Source organism: Stegodyphus dumicola, chromosome 8 (assembly GCF_044657685.1).
Source record: "Stegodyphus dumicola isolate Sdum_Otavi_A_Nest chromosome 8, ASM4465768v1".
NCBI classification, from domain to species: Eukaryota; Metazoa; Arthropoda; class Arachnida; order Araneae; family Eresidae; genus Stegodyphus; species Stegodyphus dumicola.
Genome location: NC_140775.1, coordinates 186,403,285 through 186,426,837, shown reverse-complemented (window position 1 = coordinate 186,426,837; position 23,553 = coordinate 186,403,285). Strand labels below are relative to the sequence as shown.

The 23,553-nt window shown below is 31.3% G+C and overlaps 1 protein-coding gene across 2 annotated transcripts in view; it reads right to left on the bottom strand.

Moving 5' to 3' along the window:
• Positions 1–2,591: 2,591 nt before the first annotated feature.
• The window catches only part of LOC118189362 (sodium/potassium-transporting ATPase subunit beta-like), a 508,361-nt gene continuing 487,399 nt past the window's right edge, over positions 2,592–23,553 (bottom strand). For both annotated transcript variants that reach the window (XM_085822815.1, XM_085822816.1), the window contains exon 4: positions 2,592–22,341. In XM_085822815.1, the coding sequence (XP_085678941.1) occupies positions 21,691–22,341 (651 nt within the window). In that variant the 3' untranslated portion in view covers positions 2,592–21,690. The remainder of the gene's footprint in view (positions 22,342–23,553) is intronic.

Sequence of the window (23,553 nt, the reverse complement as noted above, 5' to 3'; positions counted from 1 at the left end):
TTAATATAGCATAGAAAATTAATGCAACTTAAATTACCTGCTTGCAACTGTGTTTATTAATATCCAAACACTATAGTGGAAGATAATTCGTCGCCATCTGGATTTGGTCGACAGGATATCATTCATCTCTTCAGTTTCTCTCTGAAAATACCCGTGTAGCTTAAAAACAGTTGAAAAATCTGCTTGCAACTGTGTTTATTAATATCCAAACACTATAGTGGAAGATAATTCGTCGCCATCTGGATTTGGTCGACAGGATATCATTCATCTCTTCAGTTTCTCTCTGAAAATACCCGTGTAGCTTAAAAACAGTTGAAGAATCTGCTTGCAACTGTGTTTATTAATATCCAAACACTATAGTGGAAGATAATTCGTCGCCATCTGGATTTGGTCGACAGGATATCATTCATTTCTTCAGTTTCTCTCTGAAAATACCCGTGTAGCTTAAAAACAGTTGAAGAATCTGCTTGCAACTGTGTTTATTAATATCCAAACACTATAGTGGAAGATAATTCGTCGCCATCTGGATTTGGTCGACAGGATATCATTCATCTCTTCAGTTTCTCTCTGAAAGGAGAAAAATGTAATGTAATATCGCATTCTCCCACACCTTCTGAGATTTACGAATCCAGCAGACACGTGTTTTCCACGTTTTCTTCTTCGAAAAACTTAACGGTCCTTTCACATTACTTATAGCTAAATGTTCTTTTGTTAATTGGCAGTCACGTAAGAAAGAATTCAACGTGCTGCTACGGAACTAGAATATCTGAAATACAGAATGTTAATTATCACTTACAAATAATTTTTTGAATAATTCCATTTGAAAGAGAGGCAGTGAGATTCAGATTGTTTGCTTAGAAATGTTTAAGTCTGATTTTCAAAGAAAAAAAGTCATAGGTAGTTTTAATTAAATTCATGTTTGTTTTTCTCTCTTGATAGTATGTTAATTACTTAAAATAGAAAGGATTAATGAGTTAAATTAATAATTTATTACATTCTATCTCTCTTAAAGACTTATTTTTTTTGTGTGTTCATTCAGCATTTTGTGTTCGCATAAGCTGCTTCATATAAAGACTTACAAAATTTCGGTATATATTTTGCTGAATTAAAGTGGCTGAGTATTAATGCTGAATATTTTTCCGAAACCTTAAGCATTAATACGAAGCACCTTTAATTCGGAAAAAACATTAGTAATGTTTTTCCGAAAGTAGTATCAGTTCACCAACATCGAATCATTTAAACAAATTATGACCTTTATTAAAAGACTAGTATTTAAATTTTAAAATAATACTAATTTTGTATAAAGAGGCCATAATGTTGTAATAATTATGACAGTATATTGGTAATCTTTTATAAAAAATAGGTTTAGTAAAATCATGGTATTCAAAATTTCTTTAATAATAATTAAAGTACACGTTATTTAGTCCCTTCTTTCAGTTAAGTATCTTTATTAACAAATATATAATCCTACATAAGTTATATTAATGAGAATTGAAGCTGAAATGTGTTTCTGCTCGTACTCTCAAGAGAAATCCTAGCTCTTATAAAGCATGACGCGTAGCATGCAATTACTGTTTTATCACTCTCAGTAATTGCTTTGCTTATCTACATCTGAAAATATTAAAAAGTACTTATTTATTTGTAATTTTGGATATTGAAAGATCTGTCTCTGACTTAAAATTATACAAATGTGTAAATACGCTTTCATGAAATTGAACTGGGAAATATACTTTTGACCAATACTTTTCGCTTCTATTTGAGCAATAATTTCAGTTTCTAATACTCAAGTAAATGTTTTTGTTTCATCTTCAATTAGGCAAAACGGTAATCAGAATGCTTATGAGTCTTCTTGACATTCATGTAAAGATCTCCATATTGCTGTAATAGGTAAGAAATTCATATTTTTTTTAATGAAATGCTTTAAAATTTTCCTTATATGCTAAAGTAACAAAAATCTACTAAAAGCGAACATAGCTTGCGTAAAATAATGCAGGTTTATAATTTCGAAGGTCAGTTGGAACCTGCTTTTTCAGAAAAGAAATGTCTTCACGTGAGGATAATAAAGAGAAATTCGAGAATGTTCTAGCTAAATCAGAAAAACGAAGACACTGGCGCCATCTGTTGGCGGGCAAGTGAATGAAAAGTAGCCAACAAATAAATTATTAAAAAACTGGGGGATTTGAATTAAGGTAAAAAAAGAGGAATTTGAATTAAGGTTATTAACCACAACCGAAATATTTTACGGATGTGAAATGCTTATAAGGAATCTAACCACAACGGAATTGACTCGTTGCTTTAGCATTTATTCTTCGATGTTTACATTTGACACATCTTGACTGTAATTTTAGTATTGAATAAATCATTTGTGTCTGTCAAGATGTCACAAATCCCTCTTCCCGAATTCAGTAGATATGGCAGTGGTGGCATAGATCTCAAACTTTCGGTGTGAGAATGGAGCGATGAAATGTACTTGAGTGCATAAGAAATGAACTTGGCTTGATAAGATAATTAACTTATAGTTAATTTGGATCTGTTCTAAGTAAACTTTAAATTAATACCAGAGATGTTTTAAAAGTGCAAGTAAGACAAACTATTGTGAAGTTCAATTTTATTTTTTGTAAAGATCAACTTATTAACATAGAACGACAGAAAGCTTAGCTCAACGAGCGGGTTCTAGAGGCATACGAAATACCACAGCCGATAATTTAGCTTTTTGACTCACCAGACATGTGAACAATACTGAATAAATGTATTTAGGCGACTAAAATAAATCCTGGTAATAAGCTTTTAACTTAAATAATCATATTTTGTATTTAATAAGATTTTAACTTAAATAATCATATTTTGTATTTAATAAGCTTTTAACTTAAATAGTCATACTTTGTATTTAATAAGCTTTTAACTTAAATAAGCACACTTTGTATTTAATAAGCTTTTAACTTAAATAATCATACTTTGTATTTAATAAGCTTTTAACTTAAATAATCATATTTTATTACGCTTTTCCACTTGTTCAGGGCATATGCTTAAGCATCCCGGGGCCCAAGGTCAAAAAAGCAGATTTTAGGGCACTGCAGGCCTTGTCCCATTAGGGCTGTTTGCGCCACTGAGTTTAGTTTTAATAAGTTTTTATATTAAATAATCATATTTTGTATTTAAATAATGCTTTTAATTAGACACATGTGTTTCTAAATTTTGATAAAAACAGTTTTGAAAACGTATATTTTTCTTTATAAATCATTATAGTTTTGCTCTTAATATGTGGAAGATTAGTTAAAATTTGATTCAGTTATATTAAATGTAAACAGTTACTAATCGCATAATAATTTTAAATCGTAAAGTAAGCATGAAAGATCGGAAACAAAGACCTCATTAAGTGGCTTCTAAATAATATTCAGAATCAGAATTTAAATAATTCTGATTCGTATTCAGAATAATTTAATTTTGTTTTACAAACTGTATGATACACGACTTGCAAATGTAACTTACGAATGTAAATAAATTACGAATTTAAATAATTCTGAATAATTTAGATAATTCGTAACTTAATACTTACGAATTTAAAACTTGCGAATTTAAGTAATTCTGATTCGTATTCATAATAATTTAATTTTGTTTTACAAGTTGTTTGATACTCGACTTACAAATATAACTCATTCCCAGTTTAGTTGTATGATTATTATATTATATAGCATGATTATTATATTATATATGTATGATTATTATATTATATAGCATAATAATCATACCAGTATAGTTGTATGATTATGTGTTATCTTTACACTATAAATAAATGAAAAATTAGAATCGAAATTCTCTTCATAGGAATTTTAAAGAAGCAAAATCTTTGAAGAATATCTTTTTTTTGGGGGGGGGCGAAGCAAAATAGTATGCCCACATTTTTGTCTCAAGTGTCAAAAAGCTTTACAAATCTAACGGCCATTTTGTCCCTTCTAATTCAAAATTTCAAAGTCAGAAACCGCAACAAAAATACATCTGTTGTAAAACACACGAATGCAGTGCTGGTATTTACATTAATATATAATGACTATAACAATAGTTTTGATAAAATACGATTCTTTCTTAACTATACAGATAGTTTATATAATAAGCAGAAGTCTGTAACCAGCTGAACGGTGGCTTTAGTATTCTAGACTTTACAACCATCGAAAACGTATCTGTACAACATGGACTACAACTTCATTTTGGTCGTTAAAAACAACGAGTAAGTATCAGATTGTTGGGAAAATATGTGCAATGTCATTACAACATCTCAAATTAATATGAGCGGTCATATAGTGTATAAACCTTTCTGCAGTTATTTATGAAATACCAGCTATTGTTTATAAGGACAGAGATGCAAAGAAAAAAAAAGAATAATTTTTCATGTAAAACGAAAAAAAAAAAAAAAAGAAGCTTTTATTATTTGTGCGATAATAACATATAAGAATTCATACAGTGTGTTATAGCATAAAGCGTTACAAATTTAAAGCGTGCATGTAAGTTTAGACTTAGAATTAAAATTTCGAATTTCAAGTTTAGATGTAAGATTATTTTGGCTAATCAACCAATTCGTATTTTATTTCCCAGTTTAATCGGAAATGATAAATCACTGATGTCCGTTATAGTAATAAGGATGGCTTATATTTGTTATCTATACAATCTTAATGATTTTACAAACATTAGTAAAAGTCAGGTAATGATATCTTCAAAACTTTACTCATGATATATATATATATATATATATATATATATATATATATATAATCTTTAGCATGGATGCAAGTTAGTATTTAATTGATTAGCGGAGTATAAAGAAAATTTCAAGTTAATTTAACATTTAAATTGAATAATTTTCACTTCTTGCGCTGTTTAAACTATAATCGAGAAATTTATGTTAAAAATAATCAAAATTTACATTGAATAATATTTGGTGAAATTTTAAAACAGTAATTTGCGTGGTTCATTATACGTCATATCTTTAGATTAAATATGTTACATATTTTATTAAAAAAATTTTAGTTATATTATTAAATATTAATGTACTATATTTTTAAAGTTTTTTAATATATTATTATATGTATTTCATTATTTAAATATTAATGTGCATTTCAAACAAGAGATTTTATATTTTCCTCACAATTTTTGGACGACAAGAGATGCAATTATGTGGATTGAAATTTAACCACTTGCGCTAAAAAGACGTGCCACGCACGTCGAAATGCTTTTGTCTCAAACCGCGAGCGACGTGAACACCAACGTCGATAGGCATTTATCGCAAGAATGCAAATAACGTGGTGTACACGTCGCCTAACAACGAGATTGTTTATTTCTCGAGTTACAGCTCTGGATTGCACCCGCAGACGCGGAGCGGCGTAAATGAGACTTGTTTATTTCTTGAGTTACAGTTCTGCATTGCACTCTCAGACGCGGAGCGGCGTAAATGAGACACTTTACCGTTTGTTATATTGTAGCGCACGGCACTGCAACCGTGAAGTTTAGCCGTAGCGCAAGTGGTTAAATGGTTATTTAAAGCAATATTTCACCAAAAATGAAAGGGAATAGTTTTGTGTTGAAATTATTACATAGTTTGTTTGAGAAAGCTGTAGCCGTTATAAATTAAATTAACCATTTTTTAGTTTTGAAGATATAATATGATTTTGACGCTTTCGATTTTGATCTTGTTTCTGTTACCTGAGAAACTTGACTAAAATAATTATCATCGAAGTATAATTAATTTCGAGGGCTCTTTAATCACATCAGTTTTAATTGCACAGATTTTCCCACAGTGCTTAACATTCTTTTTATAACTTTGTACACCATAAACTCTCTACTGTACTAATTTATACTTATAACATGCATTTATAACACTACATAAAGATTAACACAGTAAATAATTTATACAAAATTTGAAGTGAACACACGTTTGAGTTAGATAAACGAAAAGCTTTTACTTGAATTCTGACAAAATAGCAAATATATTCTTTAGGTAAAGCTTTGCAGTTTGTACATTGTTATTTTATGCGCCGTTTGTGATAGTGTTTCCTCTCATGAAACTTGCACATAGCGCATTTCATATTCGGTCATCAAAAATGACTTAAATATTCGAAATTTGAATAAATATTCAAAACGGAATTTATAAATATGTAAGACGTTTATATCACCGGTTTATTTTGATCGAAATCATATATTTGTACATAAATTTTCGGCTTATTTTTGTTATTTTACTCAGTTCAGTATACGTTAAATCATTATATCTTTAAAGCTCAAATTCATAATGAGTTATATTTTTTCATCTATTTCAAGTAAAAAATGGCATTACTATTTTTTAAAAACGTATCAGGGCAACTCAAATGGAAGTTTAATTTATGAATTCTTCGCTTCTAATATCATGTGAATAATGTTTCTTTATTTTAAACGTACTCGGCATCAAATTCTTCAATGCTACGATAGTACGATACCTGCTGGCCTTCTGTCAAAACAGCCAGGGCCAATTAGCAAAGCTACAAACAAGAAAAACACACGTATGCAGTAATTTCTGAATATAAACAATGTTAAAATAACTTCTTTCATATATTCCGTTTGCGTTCTTTATGTTGCTTATGTACTCTGAACTCTTTTTGATACACGATTTCTTAAATGTATTTTAAAAAATAAGCTGTTACAGTTTATTTTGCCTAAATCTCACTCATCCGCTATTTTTGAATAAAAAATAAACATCCAGCGTTTTAGAAATTTGGATCCATTAGATTAAAAAATCTCGCTAAGCCTAATCAGAACTAAAAATAATTGTAAAAATAATGCTTACTCGCTAAATATTTGCTAAATATCTATACAAATTACACTGTGAGTTTCTTTTTTTAATTTATTTAAATAAAAGTGTGCGTTTAAAAAAGATTAAATTATCGATAGCTTTACTATCAGAAGGAAAAAATCGAATAAATGGAATATTTTCAGTATGAAATTTATTAATTTATTAATGCCTACTAAGGTGTTAACAAGCTTGCAGTTTTTGGTATAATGTATAAAATTATTTTGGGATGTAGGCTAGTTGTTTACTATTTCACATGATGAATGACAAGCAGATTTCATTTTTGAATTCATAATTAATTGCTGCTTATAGTAGTACATATACTATTTTTAGGTAATTTCACTAATCATTTTATATTATTCACTTCAGTTGGCTAACTCAATATATTGGTGAAATATGCACAAAATATTGTTTTTAACAACATATATTTTAGATACTAATATACGGATATATTTATTCTATCACACCGAGAAATATCAGATAAATTTTTTTTATCTTCCTTGTAAAGTACATATATATATATACTTTACATAATTTGCAATTAAAATTAATAGTGTTCACTTATTCAGCATTAAATTAGAATTAAATTTGCAAATATTCTTTAATTTCGCTTACTTGTGTTTTAAATTTTGTTAATTTCTGTCATTTGTTACAATATTTTTACAGTATTAAACATTTAACATCTTTAATTTATGCAATATCTTTTATCTTTTACCAAGTGTTAAACAATACAAATAATATAAGGGCGAGTCAAATGAAAGTGAGCCAACCCCTCCTCAGCAAGAATGGTTCGGTCCATCATCTGCGGCGCATGCGCGTAGCACAGAGACAGCCTTCATTTACGAAAAAGGCGCGAAAGTGTGAGGTTAAAGTTCTTTAAGGCGCTCTTACACTGGGTTGAAGACGGTAGCGTGACATAATGGACGCTCCAAAAGAGGAACAGCGTGGTGTGGTCAGGTTTTTGACAGATGAAGGTGTTTCCCAACATGAAATTCGTCGCCGTATGACTGCTGTGTACGGTGAACATTGCATCACATTGGCCACTGTGAAGCGTTGGAGCAAACGGTTCAGAGAAGGACGTCAAAGTTGCAAAGACAATCCAAGACCGGGCCAAAGCCCCCTTGCAATCACCTCCGACACAATTGCACAGGTTGATGAGCTGATTAGACAAGAACGGAGGATAAGCATCGATGAACTGGCAGAGTGTGTGAACATCAGTCACGGTTCGGTTCACACCATAATTCATGATCATCTCGGTTATCGGCTTTTGTGTGCTCAATGGATGCCCAAGATTTTGAACGACCTCCAGAAGACGGAGAGGTTCGGCGCTGCTTTGACTCATCTCATTAGGTATCACAATGAGGGTGACGACTTCTTGTCAGCAATTGTGACCGGAGACGAATCATGGTGCCACCACTACGAACCAGAAACACGCCGGCAAAGCTTACAGTGGAAACATTTGAATTCACCACCCCCGAAGAAAGCAAAGGCTGTCATTTCCTCGGGAAAGGTGCTATTGACTTTTTTCTCGATCGTCAGGGGCCATTACTGATTGAATTTGCTAAACGTGGAGAGACTATCAATAGTTCGCGATATTGTGCAACGCTGGATCGGCTGCGTGTCGCAATCAAGAACAAACGACCTGGAAGATTGACGAATGGTGTGATCTTGCTACACGACAATTCTCGTCCCCACGTCGCTGATGTGGTTAAGACACAACTGGCAAAGTTCAAGTGGGACACGCTGCAACATCCTCCATACAGCCCAGATTTGTCGCCATGCGACTTTCACATTTTCTGGAAACTGAAAAAACATCTCAAGGGTACCAGATTCGTGTCGGACGACGCCGTGAAGGAGTCGGTTACAGACTTTTTGAATCGACACCCCAAGGAGTTTTATGAGACAGGGATCACGCGGTTCATTTTTCAATGGGATAAATGTCTCAATGTTCATGGAGACTACCTTTAAATAAAGTACTCTGTTTGTCATATATTCGCATTGGCTCACTTTCATTTGACTCGCCATTCTATTATTTGTTTAAAATTATCTGCTAAATTACGAATTAAAGGTATTTAAAAAGTTTTCCTGAAACCATCACTCATATAGCATGAATATGAATCTGATAATAGTTTTGTGTAACATTCTTTACACATTAAGATAATGCTTTTTATATATTAATTTATATTTTAGGTTGCTTTGAAGCAGGATATGTTAAAAATGTGAAATGCCCTAGCCGACAATCGAACCTGGACCTCTCGAATACACGGCCCACCAGCGGCCGAGCGGTAAAGTCGTTGAACACTGGTAGTTCGGTCCGAGGTTCGAATCTCGCGAACAGGCTGGCTGCATGGGCGTTTTCGTGGTTTTCCCCATGTGTAACGTGTATACGAGCCAGTTTCCCTTAGAAAGTCCTCCACGAAAGGCATCCCTCCCCTTAGGCAGATAGCCCTAGTGTGCTTTGCCATAATTAAATACACCACACCACTCTCGAATACACACCGAATGTGCTATAGTTACACCACAAAGGCATGCAGATGGGGGGGGGAGAAAATACCTTTACATATTTCGCCCTTTAGGACGACTGGAGATTAGAGGCACCAATCGCCAAATCCTGGTGGTGAAGAATCATCATCGACCACCTTTTAGTTCGGGCGCCATATTTCTGCATGGCTTTGTGGTGTAACGATAGCCCACTCGGAGAGTATTCGAGAAGTCCAGGTTCGTGTCCCGGCGAGAGCATTGCTTATTTTTCAGATCTGCTTCTAAGTAACCTAATGACTGTACAACACATATATTTTTTCGTTTAAATATTTTAGAAAGCAGCTGTAATCTAAATTTGCCGCATAATTGCGGTGTTGCTTACCTATAAAATGCTAATTATTTAATAAAATTCTAGGAAAATAATACTCTTCTAATTGAAAAGAATTTAAAACAAGCAAAGAAAAACCTTCTATTCTAAATAAGAAAGCAAACAAGCTGAACGCATCTATTATCAAATATCATGTATTTTGTGAAATTTCGTACGAGTTATTTTGTGTTGGATTTTGTACTGAACGTGTATGATTGGGCTAAACTATGTTTTAGTATCATTTTTCGCATGTTTTATTAAAATATATCGAAAATACTCAAAGTACTACTGAAAACACTTTTTTTTTTGGTCATAAAAATTTAAATTCTCTCCTAATTGCTAAGGGTTGGATTTTGTACTGGATTTATATTATTATGCTATATGCCGTAATATTATTTTAATATCCTGTACAAATGTGTATTCATAGTACAGAAGATACTATATCCGTAATGAAAAAGTTTATGAAAAATTATGTTTTTACTAAATAAAATTTAAAATTCCATTTTTGTTATTGTTGATTCTAATTTACTATTTTTGTAATTAACAGTTTTCAATAAGATTAAATTTTCCCTCTGTATTTTTAACAACAATGACATTTAAATCAACATTTCATATTTTTTAAGTGCATGTACTTGTCGACATCTTTATACGCATATATTATAGTCACGTGGGAAAAATTATCTTTTTAGCAAGTACCTAACATTGCTCTCTATAGCAATTAACACACATATCATGATATAGATAGATAAACAAAAATAAGCAATTGCTTTTGTTATTGGATCAATTAGAACAGTGCGTAACAGTATCACTTTTGCATTTTATAACAACATCATACAAAGAATAAGCATTCAGTTACTGTCAACAGAACGCCCATTATTTAGGTACACTGCGCACAAAAAAAGAGACAGTTCTATATCTCCCACTCTACTTGTATTTTTCATGTCTCGAAAACGCTACTTAAGATATGTATTAGATTTATATACAGCATTGTTCTAATATGGGTATTTTGTCAAAAATTGGTCTTTTTCTGAAATGGCATGTCAATTTTTTTCCCATATTTCGATTTTACGCTTCAAATTATGCCAAACTGCCAAGTTTTGTAAAAATGGCACGAGTGGTTTTTAAAACAGTTAGCTCTCAAAAATTTAGCTCTTCAATGTTAATTGGGTTTGATATATATTTATTAACATGTTTTTTTTTAAACTTACTTGATTGCTTCTTCCAGAATTAGGAATTTAGGCTTTATTCAAATATAATTCGCACATTTTTTATAATTTATTTAAAAAAAAATTTCGAAAACATTTTTGTATTATAACCTGTGAAAAAATGTATAATGTTTAACATCACCATAAAGTAGATTTATTTCTAGGCATATCTGCAAAAAATTAGAGTTTTTTATACACATTTTTCTAAGATATACATCAATTTACATGTTGGCGAGTTTTGAAATTTGGCATATATGTTATAAACGACAATAACGCCAAATGTGGTTTATGAACTTTGTTAAAATGACTTTTTTTCCTCTCGAGGGAAAAGAAAATAGGTTGCTATAAATTAAGAAGTTCGCCAAGTGAATTATTCTTTGAGCAAACTGAAAACAAATGCTCGACGATAAATTTTTGAATTTCTCCGTAAATATTGCTCCGAATTTTACGCAATTTTATATTTAGGCGTAATTTGAGTCGTAGAATCGAAATATCGAAAACATTTGGCATGTCATTTCAGAAAAAGTCCGATTTTGTGTCGAAATACCTCAATTAGAATAATGCTACATATACATCTAATATATATTTTAAGTCGCGCTTTCGAGACATGAAAATCGCAAGTTGAATTTCGTCAAACGGCCCAGTAGAATGGAATATATAAAACTGTACATGAAAGAGCATCTAGTCGTCACATTTTTGGAAACATTTTCAGTACTGACCTCTAATTATAAACGGCCATTAACGATATACTTTCAAAAATGTAACTACTTGATTCCAGTTACGAATGAAATGGAACCGAAGTAGGATTTATATACTATACAATTCACTAAAATCTTAGTGCAATAAAATTGAATTTTTACAAAATGCTCTTTTAGTAAATATTCAAGTGAACAAATACTATAAAAGAATAGTCACTTTTCATGCCTACAGTTACAGTTAATGTCTCATCATTTTGAGCAAAGCAGGTGTTATAACATAAAGCTGTACATCATAATATACTCCATTCATATATCATTGCTTTAGAGATGTTTACAGTAACTTTTCCGTATTAATAGGATATAATACAATATGCAGTAAACTCTTCAAAATCTAAAATATATTATTTTAATTTATGGATCTGTAGCTTTTTTTTTCGAATATAAATATGACAAAAGAGAAAGTGATTAATCATTAGCAGATTTTTTATTAGGTATATAGGAGAACCAGTTATGAGTTTTCTATTATGATAATATTGTTCTATGTGAGCGAACTCTTTCTGAAGCGATCAAAATCATAGATGCAGTAGAGAAAAAACAAATTCAAAAAGCGAAAACGATAAATATTTTCTTAACGAAATCATAAAATATAATATTCGTGAAATAATTCAAACTAGGGAAGAAATAAAAAATAGTAGCATTAACTCTTTCGCATCGAGAGACGACCAAATCTGTTTTCATCAAACATCGAAAACGCCCGTGTTTACGAATTTGTCTTGGAATAGTTTTCCTTTCCCCCTGCATGGTAGATAGCTACAGCTTTAACAATCACCTACTTAAGTGAAATGACTGTTTCTCTCTTGGGGGTTTTTCAGCGGTTTCATCCATTGTGTGCAGTTTCACCTTAGAGCCGGATTGCACTTGCGAACGTTAATAGCTTTCCGTATGTCTCCTTTAGTTGCTTCAAAAGAATGATTGACATATCTCTTAACAACTCGCGAAACCAATGAGCCATACACTAACGTGGAGGGGGAAAGCACTAGGTGGAAAATAAACGAGGCGTTGGGGCGGTTTGCCGTTGCCTGAATGAACGGGCGTTACGGGCGACTTCGATGCGAAAGAGTTAAGCACACACCGTATTTCCTCGTGTTCCCCACTTCTATACCTAATTTTACCCTCCAAAAATCGAGAGAAGAAAATTACAATTTCATCCCCCGAAGGACGAAGTTACAGCGCGAACACGACAAATGAAAATTAGCCTTGGGTAAACTATTAGTAACTATAACAAAATTATTTCCTTAAAAGAAACGTACGTTCCAATAAGAACAAACATATTAATGTTAATATTGTGATAGTTGGAGCATACGGAGCCAATATCTGATAGTAACATATTGCCAGGTTGCGCAGAGGGCGACGTGTCCGAATCGGTTACCTTGTAAAGCCTCTGGAACGGTTACAACTGTACAATAAAATGTTAGACACTTTAAGAATAAACGGAAACAAAACAATATATATTTTCACTAAAACAATACCAGATTAACAAATGTGAAAAAAAAATAATTTGATCATTAAGTAAGGAATGTTTATAGAGGTAACTTTATGCAGTTATTTATCTTCCTTTTTCTAAGCAATTTTAAACTGAATTTTTTTTATAAAAATATGATCAGTAAAACGTTATAAATAAGGTTAATTTATGAATGGCCTTTGTTAATTAACTACGTAAATTTAAAATTCTACTAAATTATATATGTTGCATTAATTTTTTACTCATTGTCAATTTTTAAATGCTTAAGTTTTCTTCTTATTTTTCAGCAAAAATTTATTAGTTCTTTTAAAAATACGAAATATAGAAGTAAAAGAATCCCTCTTTTCTTCTTGCGCACCCAAATCATTATACGAACATGCATTTACAACTTTTAAAATTTAGAAAAGCATGTGCACGAGGTTAACGTCATGCCATGATTTATAGGTACTTTAATTTTACCACGATGTTTTTAAACTGCGAAGTTTCTAAACAGCTTTATTTTCTCCCACGATCTTTTAGAACTGCGATGCTTTCTTTCTCTTTGCTTTCTTTTCTCCCACGATGTTTTCTACCACGAAGTTTTCGCCTTGCGTTGTTTTCTAAGCGATATTTTCGGCGGATACCTCAGGAACACCTCACATGAATTGACCCCAGTTTTCAAGAGGAATATCTGAGAAATGAAGGAGAAGGGGACGAACAAAGACCAGATTAAGAAAACCCGAAACCATGAGCAATATAAAAAGCTATAATGAATTGGAACTTAAATAAAAAAATAAAGTGAAATCACATGTTTGGAATGTTTCTTAAGTTAGAGAATACCTGCCACATATTGGTAACTTAAGGTATCTGCCTACGTTAAAAAAACGATTTCGGCGAAAAAATTAGATTTTTTTTATTGCCCAATTTGAAAGGTCAATTTTGTAGGATTCCGAAACTGGTTCATTTTTACGTTTGTGATAATTAGAAGAGAAGGTATAGCCAATTAACTGCACTGGAAGTGAAAGCAGAAAGACCGGAAGTGCCATTTAAAAGGCTCAACTTAAAGGTAAACAATGTTGTTATCCGTGTTTTTTAACAGTTTGTGTGTAAAATTGTGCTAAAACATTTCATTTTAATTCTGGGTACTTTTTTTTTTGTTTCTGGCAATAATTATTTGCCTTAATTCTTTGAACTGGGACTGGCAACATTGCAGTTTTTTTAACTGGGTTTGGCAACATTGCGATTAGGTATAAAGACTATGTTGCTGGGTGCATATATAGCCGTTTTAATTTTTAATTCAGGGTATCTTGGATTACTTCCTGTGTTTGAACATTTAAGCATATCAATTGAACGAGAAATGATTAAAAATTACTTTGGAATTGATAACGAAAGAATAAAGAACTCGAAAATTCATTCGTCGCTCATTTCGAAAATAGCCAGAAAAAAATTAAAATCAAATAGGAAATCAAAATTACTTAAGTATAAAGATATGGAGGGTGTGATGAACAAATGTGGAGAATTTTAAGTGTGTAAATACAACAGAACAGTTTTTCTGTTAATGTGAAATCTTTAAATACGTTTTCTGGAAAACTAATTTTTCTAGTGTTTTTACATACAAGAAATGTAATTACTCAAAATGTTCTAAAGATATCTCTATTAAATTTCACTAAAATGTTTTCTATATTATTTATTAGGTTTTAAGCTACAATCTAAGTAATATTTATTAATTTGATTGTTTTATAAGTATTTCTATATAAAACGATAAGAAATATTTTACAAAAAACTATGTTTTTTCATGTAATTACACATATTTTAGTAAATTTTAGAAATATCATATACATTTTAGTTCATAACACAGATAAGTGTTGTAGTAGTATACAGTATAAAAAAAATTGAAATATATGCTGTGAGAAAAAATATACGGCATTTAACGTAAATGTTAAATTCTCCTAAAAATTTGCATAAAATTGCATATATTTCAAAAATTTATAAAAATATTCCTAAAAATTTACCTATTTTCATGATTTGATATCATATTTTGACTAAATAAATATATATTTCATCAGAATTCTATGTTTTTTAAAAAAAGTGCTCCGAACGTAGGCAGATACCTTAACGAAGAGTCTTTTCCCTTTCAGCAAAGGAGGGAACCTTTGACGTGTAGATTTCAAATCATTCTTTGACCATCTCTGAGATCTGTTCCATGACAGAAATCTCAAATCAGCAGTTACGGAAAATTCCTCCGATTCACCTCTGGTATAATAAGCAGGCTCCAGGTGGCGCCCTCGCCGTCAAGGCTGATAGAGTCATTCAGTCCACTATTAGCAGGCTCGAAATTCGACACATCAGGGGTCTGTCATTTGATCAGCGGCAAAACCTATCTCATGTGCACCAAATGCAACTCTGCGCAGGCTTTTCCCGATCACACATTGAATTGTGCAGATTGATGGGTTTGGCCTTTTTATCAGTCCTCTTCTTGCTTATGATTTTTTTAAGGTTCTTGGGCTCAGCAGATTAGATCATGTCGAATAAGATAGGAACAACAACAAGAATCTTCACAAATATGTTTCAAATGAATACTCCGTATAAAAATTAAAGAAATCACAATGGAATACATTTTACCAATAAACTACCTCAGAGGAGAAAACTATGTACATTGCGAAAAAACATGGGACAGTTCTCTTTCTTCCGTTCTAGTGGACCGATTGACAAAACTTGCGTTTTTCACATCTCCAACGCGCGACTTAGGATATGTATAAGATTTATATATAGCATTGTTCTAATACAGGTATTTTGACACAAAATCGGATTTTTTCTGAAATGGCATGCCAATAATTTTTTTCCATATTTCGACTTCGCGACTCAAATTATGCCAAACTGCCCAGTTTTGTAAAAGCCGCACAAGTTGGTTTTAAAACATTAGCTTTCAAAATTGTAGCTCCTAGGTGTTAATTGAACTTGATATATATTTATTAATAACTCTTTTTTTATTAACAACTTATTTGATTCTTCCTTTCATACTTCGAAATTTAGGCTTGTTCCAAATAAAATTCGCCTATATTTTATGATTTATTTTTAAAATTTGTATTTTAAATAATTTTCATACATTTTTCGAAAACCATTTTGAATTATGAAGTGCAAAATATTTACCGTCATCTTAAAGCAGATGTATTTCTAAGCAAATTTGCAAAAAATTAGAGTTTTTTATTCGAAATTTCGTAACATATACGTGAGTTTTTATTTTGACGCGTTTTGAAATTTGGCGTATTTATTACAAGCGATAATAACGAAAATGTGGTTTACGGACGTTATTAAAATTATTTGAAACTATGAACGATGACTTCCCCCCCCCTGGTTGACAATGAAGAAAAATGGGTTGCTAGAAATGAAGAAGTTTGCCAAGTGAATTATTCTTGGCGCAAACTGAAAAAAATTCGCCCAAATAAATTTTTTAATTTCTAATCAAAAATAAAAAAATAATATCAAGCATAATTTGAGTCGTAGAATCGAAGTATGGTAAAAAATTGGTATGTTATTTCAGAAAGTCGGATTTTTTGTTAAAATACCTATGTTAAAGAAAAGCTATATATAAATCTAATATATATCCTAAGTCGCGCTTTTCGTCAATCGGCCCAGTAGAATGGAACATATAGACGTGTCTTTTTTTTTTTTTTTTTTTTTTGTTTTTTGTTGTTGTTGTTGTCCGCAGTGTTTTGTATAATAGATAAATTGGAAAACTCATACGAAAATTATTAAAATTTCTAGAAACTAGCATTAAAATGTTAGGAGGAAAACAGACGCAGAAATACAGTGTATACAAAAATTATTTAAAAAATAAACAAAAATTCAATGCGATAAATTAGAAATAAAGAGTAGAAAGTTGAGATTACACCGAGAGCTTAAACTGAAATACAAACTTCGAGAAGACCAGGAAAATATTTAGACGATAAGAATGATAAAAAAAATGAAAACTGAGTCATAGAAATTATTAAAATAATTAAAGTGTTGTTAGAAATTATTAAAATATTATTAAAAATAATTATCATTAATCTTTCGTGTTTCTTCGAGAGGGGTTATTTCAAGAAAACAATAAAAACTAACCAAACAGACTTAAGTAAACATGATTTTGAAGAGTTTTTTAAATAAATTCCTTCATATAGAATTATTAAAAGGAAATTAAATCAAACCTTTAACACATTTATAGACAGAGACAATACTTTCTGAATGCATTACATTAAACGATGGCAATATGCTTAACATAGTAAGTTTATAAAAGCATGGTACTTATGACACACTTCTCAGACTTGAGTATGTTTCTATAGAAGATGCAATTGTGCCCAATTTAATTAAGTAACCAAACATAAGATACAAATTATCACTTTTTTTATTTTTCACAAAATGTTAATTCAATATAAATATTAAGAGTAATGGCACATCTTGCACAAAAAAGGGGGGTAGGACAGTTCTATATCTTCCGTTCCACTAGGCCGATTCACGAAACTCGACTTGCGTTTTTCAGATCTCGAAAGCGTGACGTTGGATATCTATTAGATTTATATATAGTAGTGTTCTAACGTAGGTATTTTGACACAAAATCTGACTTTTTCTGGAATTACATACCCACTTTTTCAACATTTCAATTCTACGACTCAAATTATGCCAAAGCGCCAAATTTTGTAAAAATCGCAAAATTTAGTTCCTCAATATTTATTCAAATTTAGCATATATTTACTAATACATCTTTTTTTATTACATTTACTTGATTCCTTCGTCTACATTTTGAAATTTAGGTTCGGTCCAAATAAAATTCACAGACGTTTTCTAATTTATTTTTTAAATTTGTATTTTGCAGTACGTTTTATCGAAACAACCAAAAAAAAAAAAAGTCTGCTTTATTACCTACAAAAGTTTTACCATCACTTTAAAGTAGACGTACTTCTAGGCATACTTGCCAAAAATTAGATGAACATCGTTATAAACAATTTAAACAATTTTAACAATTTTAAATAAAATTTCAAAAGATATACGTGGATTCATATCTTGGTGCGTTATGAAATTTGGCATATTTGTTATAAGGATAATAACTTCAAACGGGCCTTACCCACTTTGAAAGAATGAAAGATTCACCTTTTTTCCACTCGTGTACAATGAAAAAAAAAAGGTTACTGTAAATTAACAATTTCGCCAAGTGAATTAATTATTCTTGAAGAATACTAAAAGAAATGCTCCAAGATAAATTTTTAAACATCTCCTTTCATCAAAGATTTTGATCAAATTTTACAAAATTTAATATTTGTGCATAACCTGAATCATGGAATCGAAATATGGGAAAATAATCGGTATGTTATTTCAGGAAAAGTCCGATTTTGTGTTAAAATGCCTATGTTAGACCAGTGCTATATATGAATTTAATACATATCCTATGTCACGCTTTCAAGGCATGAAAAAGGTAAGTTAAATTACGTCTGCTGGTCCAATAGAACGAGAGACATAGAACTGTCGCTTTCTTTGTGCAAGTTGTACATGAAAATATTCGATAATACAGTTTTCAAAAATTTGTAGCTATTTTACATATGCTCATATATCGTTAAAATATATAAGTATAATTTGGGCGAAATAAAAATACATAATAAATAAATAATTTACGTAGGATATAAGCAACACCGGAATAAGTATTTGGTGCTAATATCTCTAAATATTCAATTTGTGTTACTTGTAATCATTATTTTAAATTTTTCACTGGGATAAATATTGTAATTATTGCATTTAAAGCAAGCATCATAAAGTTTATAGTGTTTTGAATCGAACTGAATTTTTTTATACGAAGAAACAATCTGCCTTTTGGTAAAGGAAAAAAAGGACTACCTTAAAGTTTTTTCATGCAGTTCTAAAATTTCCATAATGATCAATTCTCTAAAACAAACCCTGGAAATACTCAACAAGACCATTCACGATAACTGTTATCGAGTTCAATATTTCAAAATATGAAGAAAAAATTTCCGTTTCAAAGAAATAAAATTACATGTGTTACTAGAAAATATTCCATCCTTAGCTATATTTAGGTAAGACCAGTCCATGTGTATGTCTGTCAGTCTGTGTGCCATTCACGATACTACTAAAGCTTGATAGTTAACAAAAAGAAATGAGAAATTATTAATGAGCTTCATAATTAACAAAAAGAAATGAGAAATTACAAATGAGCTTGATAGTTAACAAAACGAAATGAGAAATTACAAATGAGCTTCATAGTTAACAAAAAGAAATGATAAATTACAAATGAGCTTGATAGTTAACAAAAAGAAATGATAAATTAGAAATGAGCTTGATAGTTAAAAAAAAGGAGAAATTATAAATGAGCTTGATAGTTAAAAAAAGGAGAAATTATAAATGAGCTTGATAGTTAAAAAAAGGAGAAATTATAAATGAGCTTGATAGTTAACAGAAAAAAATGAGAAATTATTAATGAGCTTGATAATTAACAAAAAGAAATGAGAAATTACAAATGAGCTTGACAGTTAACAAAAAGAAATGAGAAATTACAAATGAGCTTGATAGTTAACAAAAAGAAATGAGAAATTGCAAATGAGCTTGATAGTTAAAAAAAAGGAGAAATTATAAATGAGATTGATAGTTAAAAAAAGGAGAAATTATAAATGAGCTTGATAGTTAAAAAAGGAGAAATTATAAATGAGCTTGATAGTTATTAAAAAAGAGAAATTATAAATGAGCTTGATAGTTGACAAAAAGAAATGAGAAATTATAAATGAGCTCTATAATTAACAAAAAGAAATGAGAAATTACAAATAAGCTCGATAGTTAATAAAAAAGAATTAGAAGTTATTAATGAGCTTGATAGCTAACAAAAAGAAATGATAAATTATAAATGAGCTTTATAATTAACAAAAAGAAATGATAAATTATAAATAAGCTCAATAGTTAACAAAAACAAATTAGAAGTTATTAATGAGCTTGGTAGTTAACAAAAGGAAATGAGAAATTATAAATGAGCTTAATAGTTAAGAAAAATAAATGAGCTTGATAATTAACAAAAAGTAATGAAAAATTACAAATAAGCTTGACAGTTAACAAAAAGGAAAGAGAAAATAACTATAAATGACAAAAGAAAGGAACTAGCATTGTGAGGTTAATGGTGTGCATACAATTTAAAAAAATCACAGCAATTTCGAAAACGTTACGAAAGATAATAATTAATATCAATGATCACATTTGCATTAAATGTTAGCAACGTTCTTTCATATCATTTGCAATAACATCAATGTCCTGCAAAATGTGGTCTTCTGGGTTACTGTAGTTGGGCAGCTTCTATTTAAAATAATTTTTAAAATTGCTTTTTTATGCTTATTTTTTGATCCCATATTGCAGACATGCTTATATGAATACTATACTTCCATAAAATTGTTTTGATAAAAGCTATAATTTGGGTGGGTTTCTGAATATACAACACTGAGGATTCTATAGTTTTGCTTCTAGCATTATGTATGTAATGAAATTTTAAATTATATGTGAACTGTCCGTAGAATAAATTCTTTAAATATTCTTACAAAAAAGAATACAAAAAAGTCATACTAACATAGCATTTATTGAAAAAGTGAATGTGAAATTTAACGACTAGTCTTTTCTGACATATATTACCATTTAGAATTTCCAAACTTATTCCGTTGTAGCCATCCTGTACATCAACGAAAGAGAAAGTTTTTCTAACTTGTGACAATACTTTTAACTTTTTAAATTAAAATATAGAAACCAGATTTAGATTATCAATATATATTTCATACCTAAATAAACTACCATAAAGAAAATAAAACCTAAACAAAAATTTATATTGGGTTATTTACAAGAACACACATATCTTCTGTCTGAGCAAAATTATGGCATTAAAACTTGACATCATGTCATTAGCTGAAAATGAGGGAAAAAAGGAAGTAATTGACGTAAACACTGTTGGTCACCAGATTCTTCATGTGCTTCTTCTTTATATATTTTTCGTAATTCACCAGATTTCGTGTACGCTGAAATGAATTTATCTCTTATTCAATGTATAGGTGTTTAGCTCTTGGCTCTTGGACACGAAAGAGCCTGGAAAGGAGACAGTGAAAGTCTTTGCTTTCTGAGAGTTTCTACTGCACATCTGAATTGTTGGAAAATTGCCGTGACTCTGTTCTGAGTGGAGTCATATTGACGACGTTAACTTGTGAGTTACTATTAAAGTCACGAGTAAATCGAAGGTGTTTCCAAGCAAGCGTAATTTATATCTCACGCAAGTATATTACTTTCAGGAGCATATAGTTTCAGCAAGCAATAGATCCAGAGTATGTATTTTCAATCGGAAAGTCAGATTTCGCAACACATTAGCCATCAACATCAAGTAAACATCGAAAATACCGGACATGGAAAAAATAAAACAGGCCTGCTTCAACCAACTGAGCAGAACTTTCAGTGTTTGGCACCAGAGTTCTTTCACCACGTTTGATTAGTTTCTGTAGTTCTTTGGATTTGTTTGTTTATACTTTTTTAACATTCAGCAGAGGGGCAAAAAATGGAAAGAATTGGGGTTTTACATTTTTAATGCTTTGTTAGTTTCAGTGTTCTTTCTCTTTGAAGGATCTTCAGTCTACGAGCAAATTGAAAGATATTTGTCCGCTAGGTACAGCTTCATCGGTGTGATTAATGTTCTTCGCCCACAGTTTGCATGTGACGGAAACAGCTACTCCTACGGCTGGATTGGTGAACCGTATTCCCACCAAAGGAGGCATGTATTCCGGTTGCCTGCGGTATGGGAAAAACTGTATTGGAAATCCTCGATCTGGAGTGTACTGTATGCGACCCATGTTCTCCTGGTCTACAAGAGAATCACCTTGGCAATCTAAGTATACCAAGTTTGAAGTGGCTGCATTCAATTTGGAGACGTCGACGTAATTTTCCAACTCCCTAGCCGTGTAAGGTTCTGGTATCCAATCAGTGATGTTGTTGAATTCGAGAAAAACGCATGGTTTACCCTTGTCGTAGCCAAAATTCTCATCCTTGCTGCATTCCACCATAATAGGTGCCACGTTAAATTTGCAGACTTTATCCTCTTGCATAATTGGACTGCTTCCGTAGCACTCCACCACTTTTCCGGTTCTGTTGAGTGGATTTCTGTACCGTGCTAGAAGTTGCTCCAGTTGCTTCGTCAGGTCGGGCCATATGCGTCCTTCATCTGGTAAAGATCCATGCACAAAGTTGATGACGTTCTTGGGTTTGTTCGGGCGTGGCCACAGCTGTTGAAAAATTTATGAAACGTGTATTAGAATTCATAACACACAAACAATAACAATAGATATTTCAAGTTTATTTTTATTCTACATACTTACATCTATTTCATCAACCTGCAGATTATTAAAAGTATAAACATAACAAATATGTAACACTGCATTGAATAACTCAGCAAATACGTACCCCATCTTTTCTAATTGCGTGTACAGTAATAAATTATAATATCATACATTGCAAATTCACTAGTTCGAATGCTTTCATGCTTTTCAAATGAAATTCCCTAACACTTTACTTAGTATTCGACAATACATCAAATATGTAGGTAAGAATTCAATGCTGTTATTACTTGGTTTCAACGAATGGCTATAAGTGGTATATGATGTCGGAAGAGTAAAATATTAACTCAATAAACGCATAAATATAGTTCAAAGCGGAGAGTGAGTTAGTTTAAATCCATTTTATTGCAAGAAACTTAAAGTAAGCTTTTCCTAGGGGAAAGAAGATTGAATGGAATACGTCAATGATCTTGATTAACCAGTTCGCCGTTAGGAAAATCGTAAACATTTCGTGCCATTTTTCGCATCCAAAGGTAAACTTTTTGTGTCTAAAACTGGGTTCAGAATATTTCTTTCCCCCTTTCACCACCTGTGAAAGCCTATTTAGAAGTTCTGTTCAAATCAGATTGAACAGCGTACCTGTCACACTGAAGGATGGTGAATAACGACCCCCTAAGAAGCAACATAAAACACAAAGACTGGTGTAATCCTTAGAGCAGATATTTTTCCCTTTCCACCCACCCCACTTCCATTTCCTGCACCTAACCCCAAATCTATTGCAATGTAAATGTAATTTTTAATTGTCAAGAAAAAGCTTTATATAACGTAAAAATAAGGGCATTAGCTAGTATTTGAAATATCCTTGAATTTTGTTTTATTGTTTTCTTGATGGCCTGTAACAAAAGAGAAGAATTGAATCGTTAAGAATTGAAAGGATAGCATTCAAATCCCTTTGTCCGTTAATAGAAAAGGAGAAAGCCGTTGTGGATCCCATAAGATATGTTGAGGGGGTAGCTTGTCGAAGAAAGTGTCCCCATCCTTTACTTTTCTGAAACAGCCCCGCTGTGATCCTAATGCAACACCGCTGAGAAGATAAGTAACCCATCAATCACCCCTTTTGATTTTCGACTCATTCTGTGGGGGTTGGAAAAACGTCGCTGC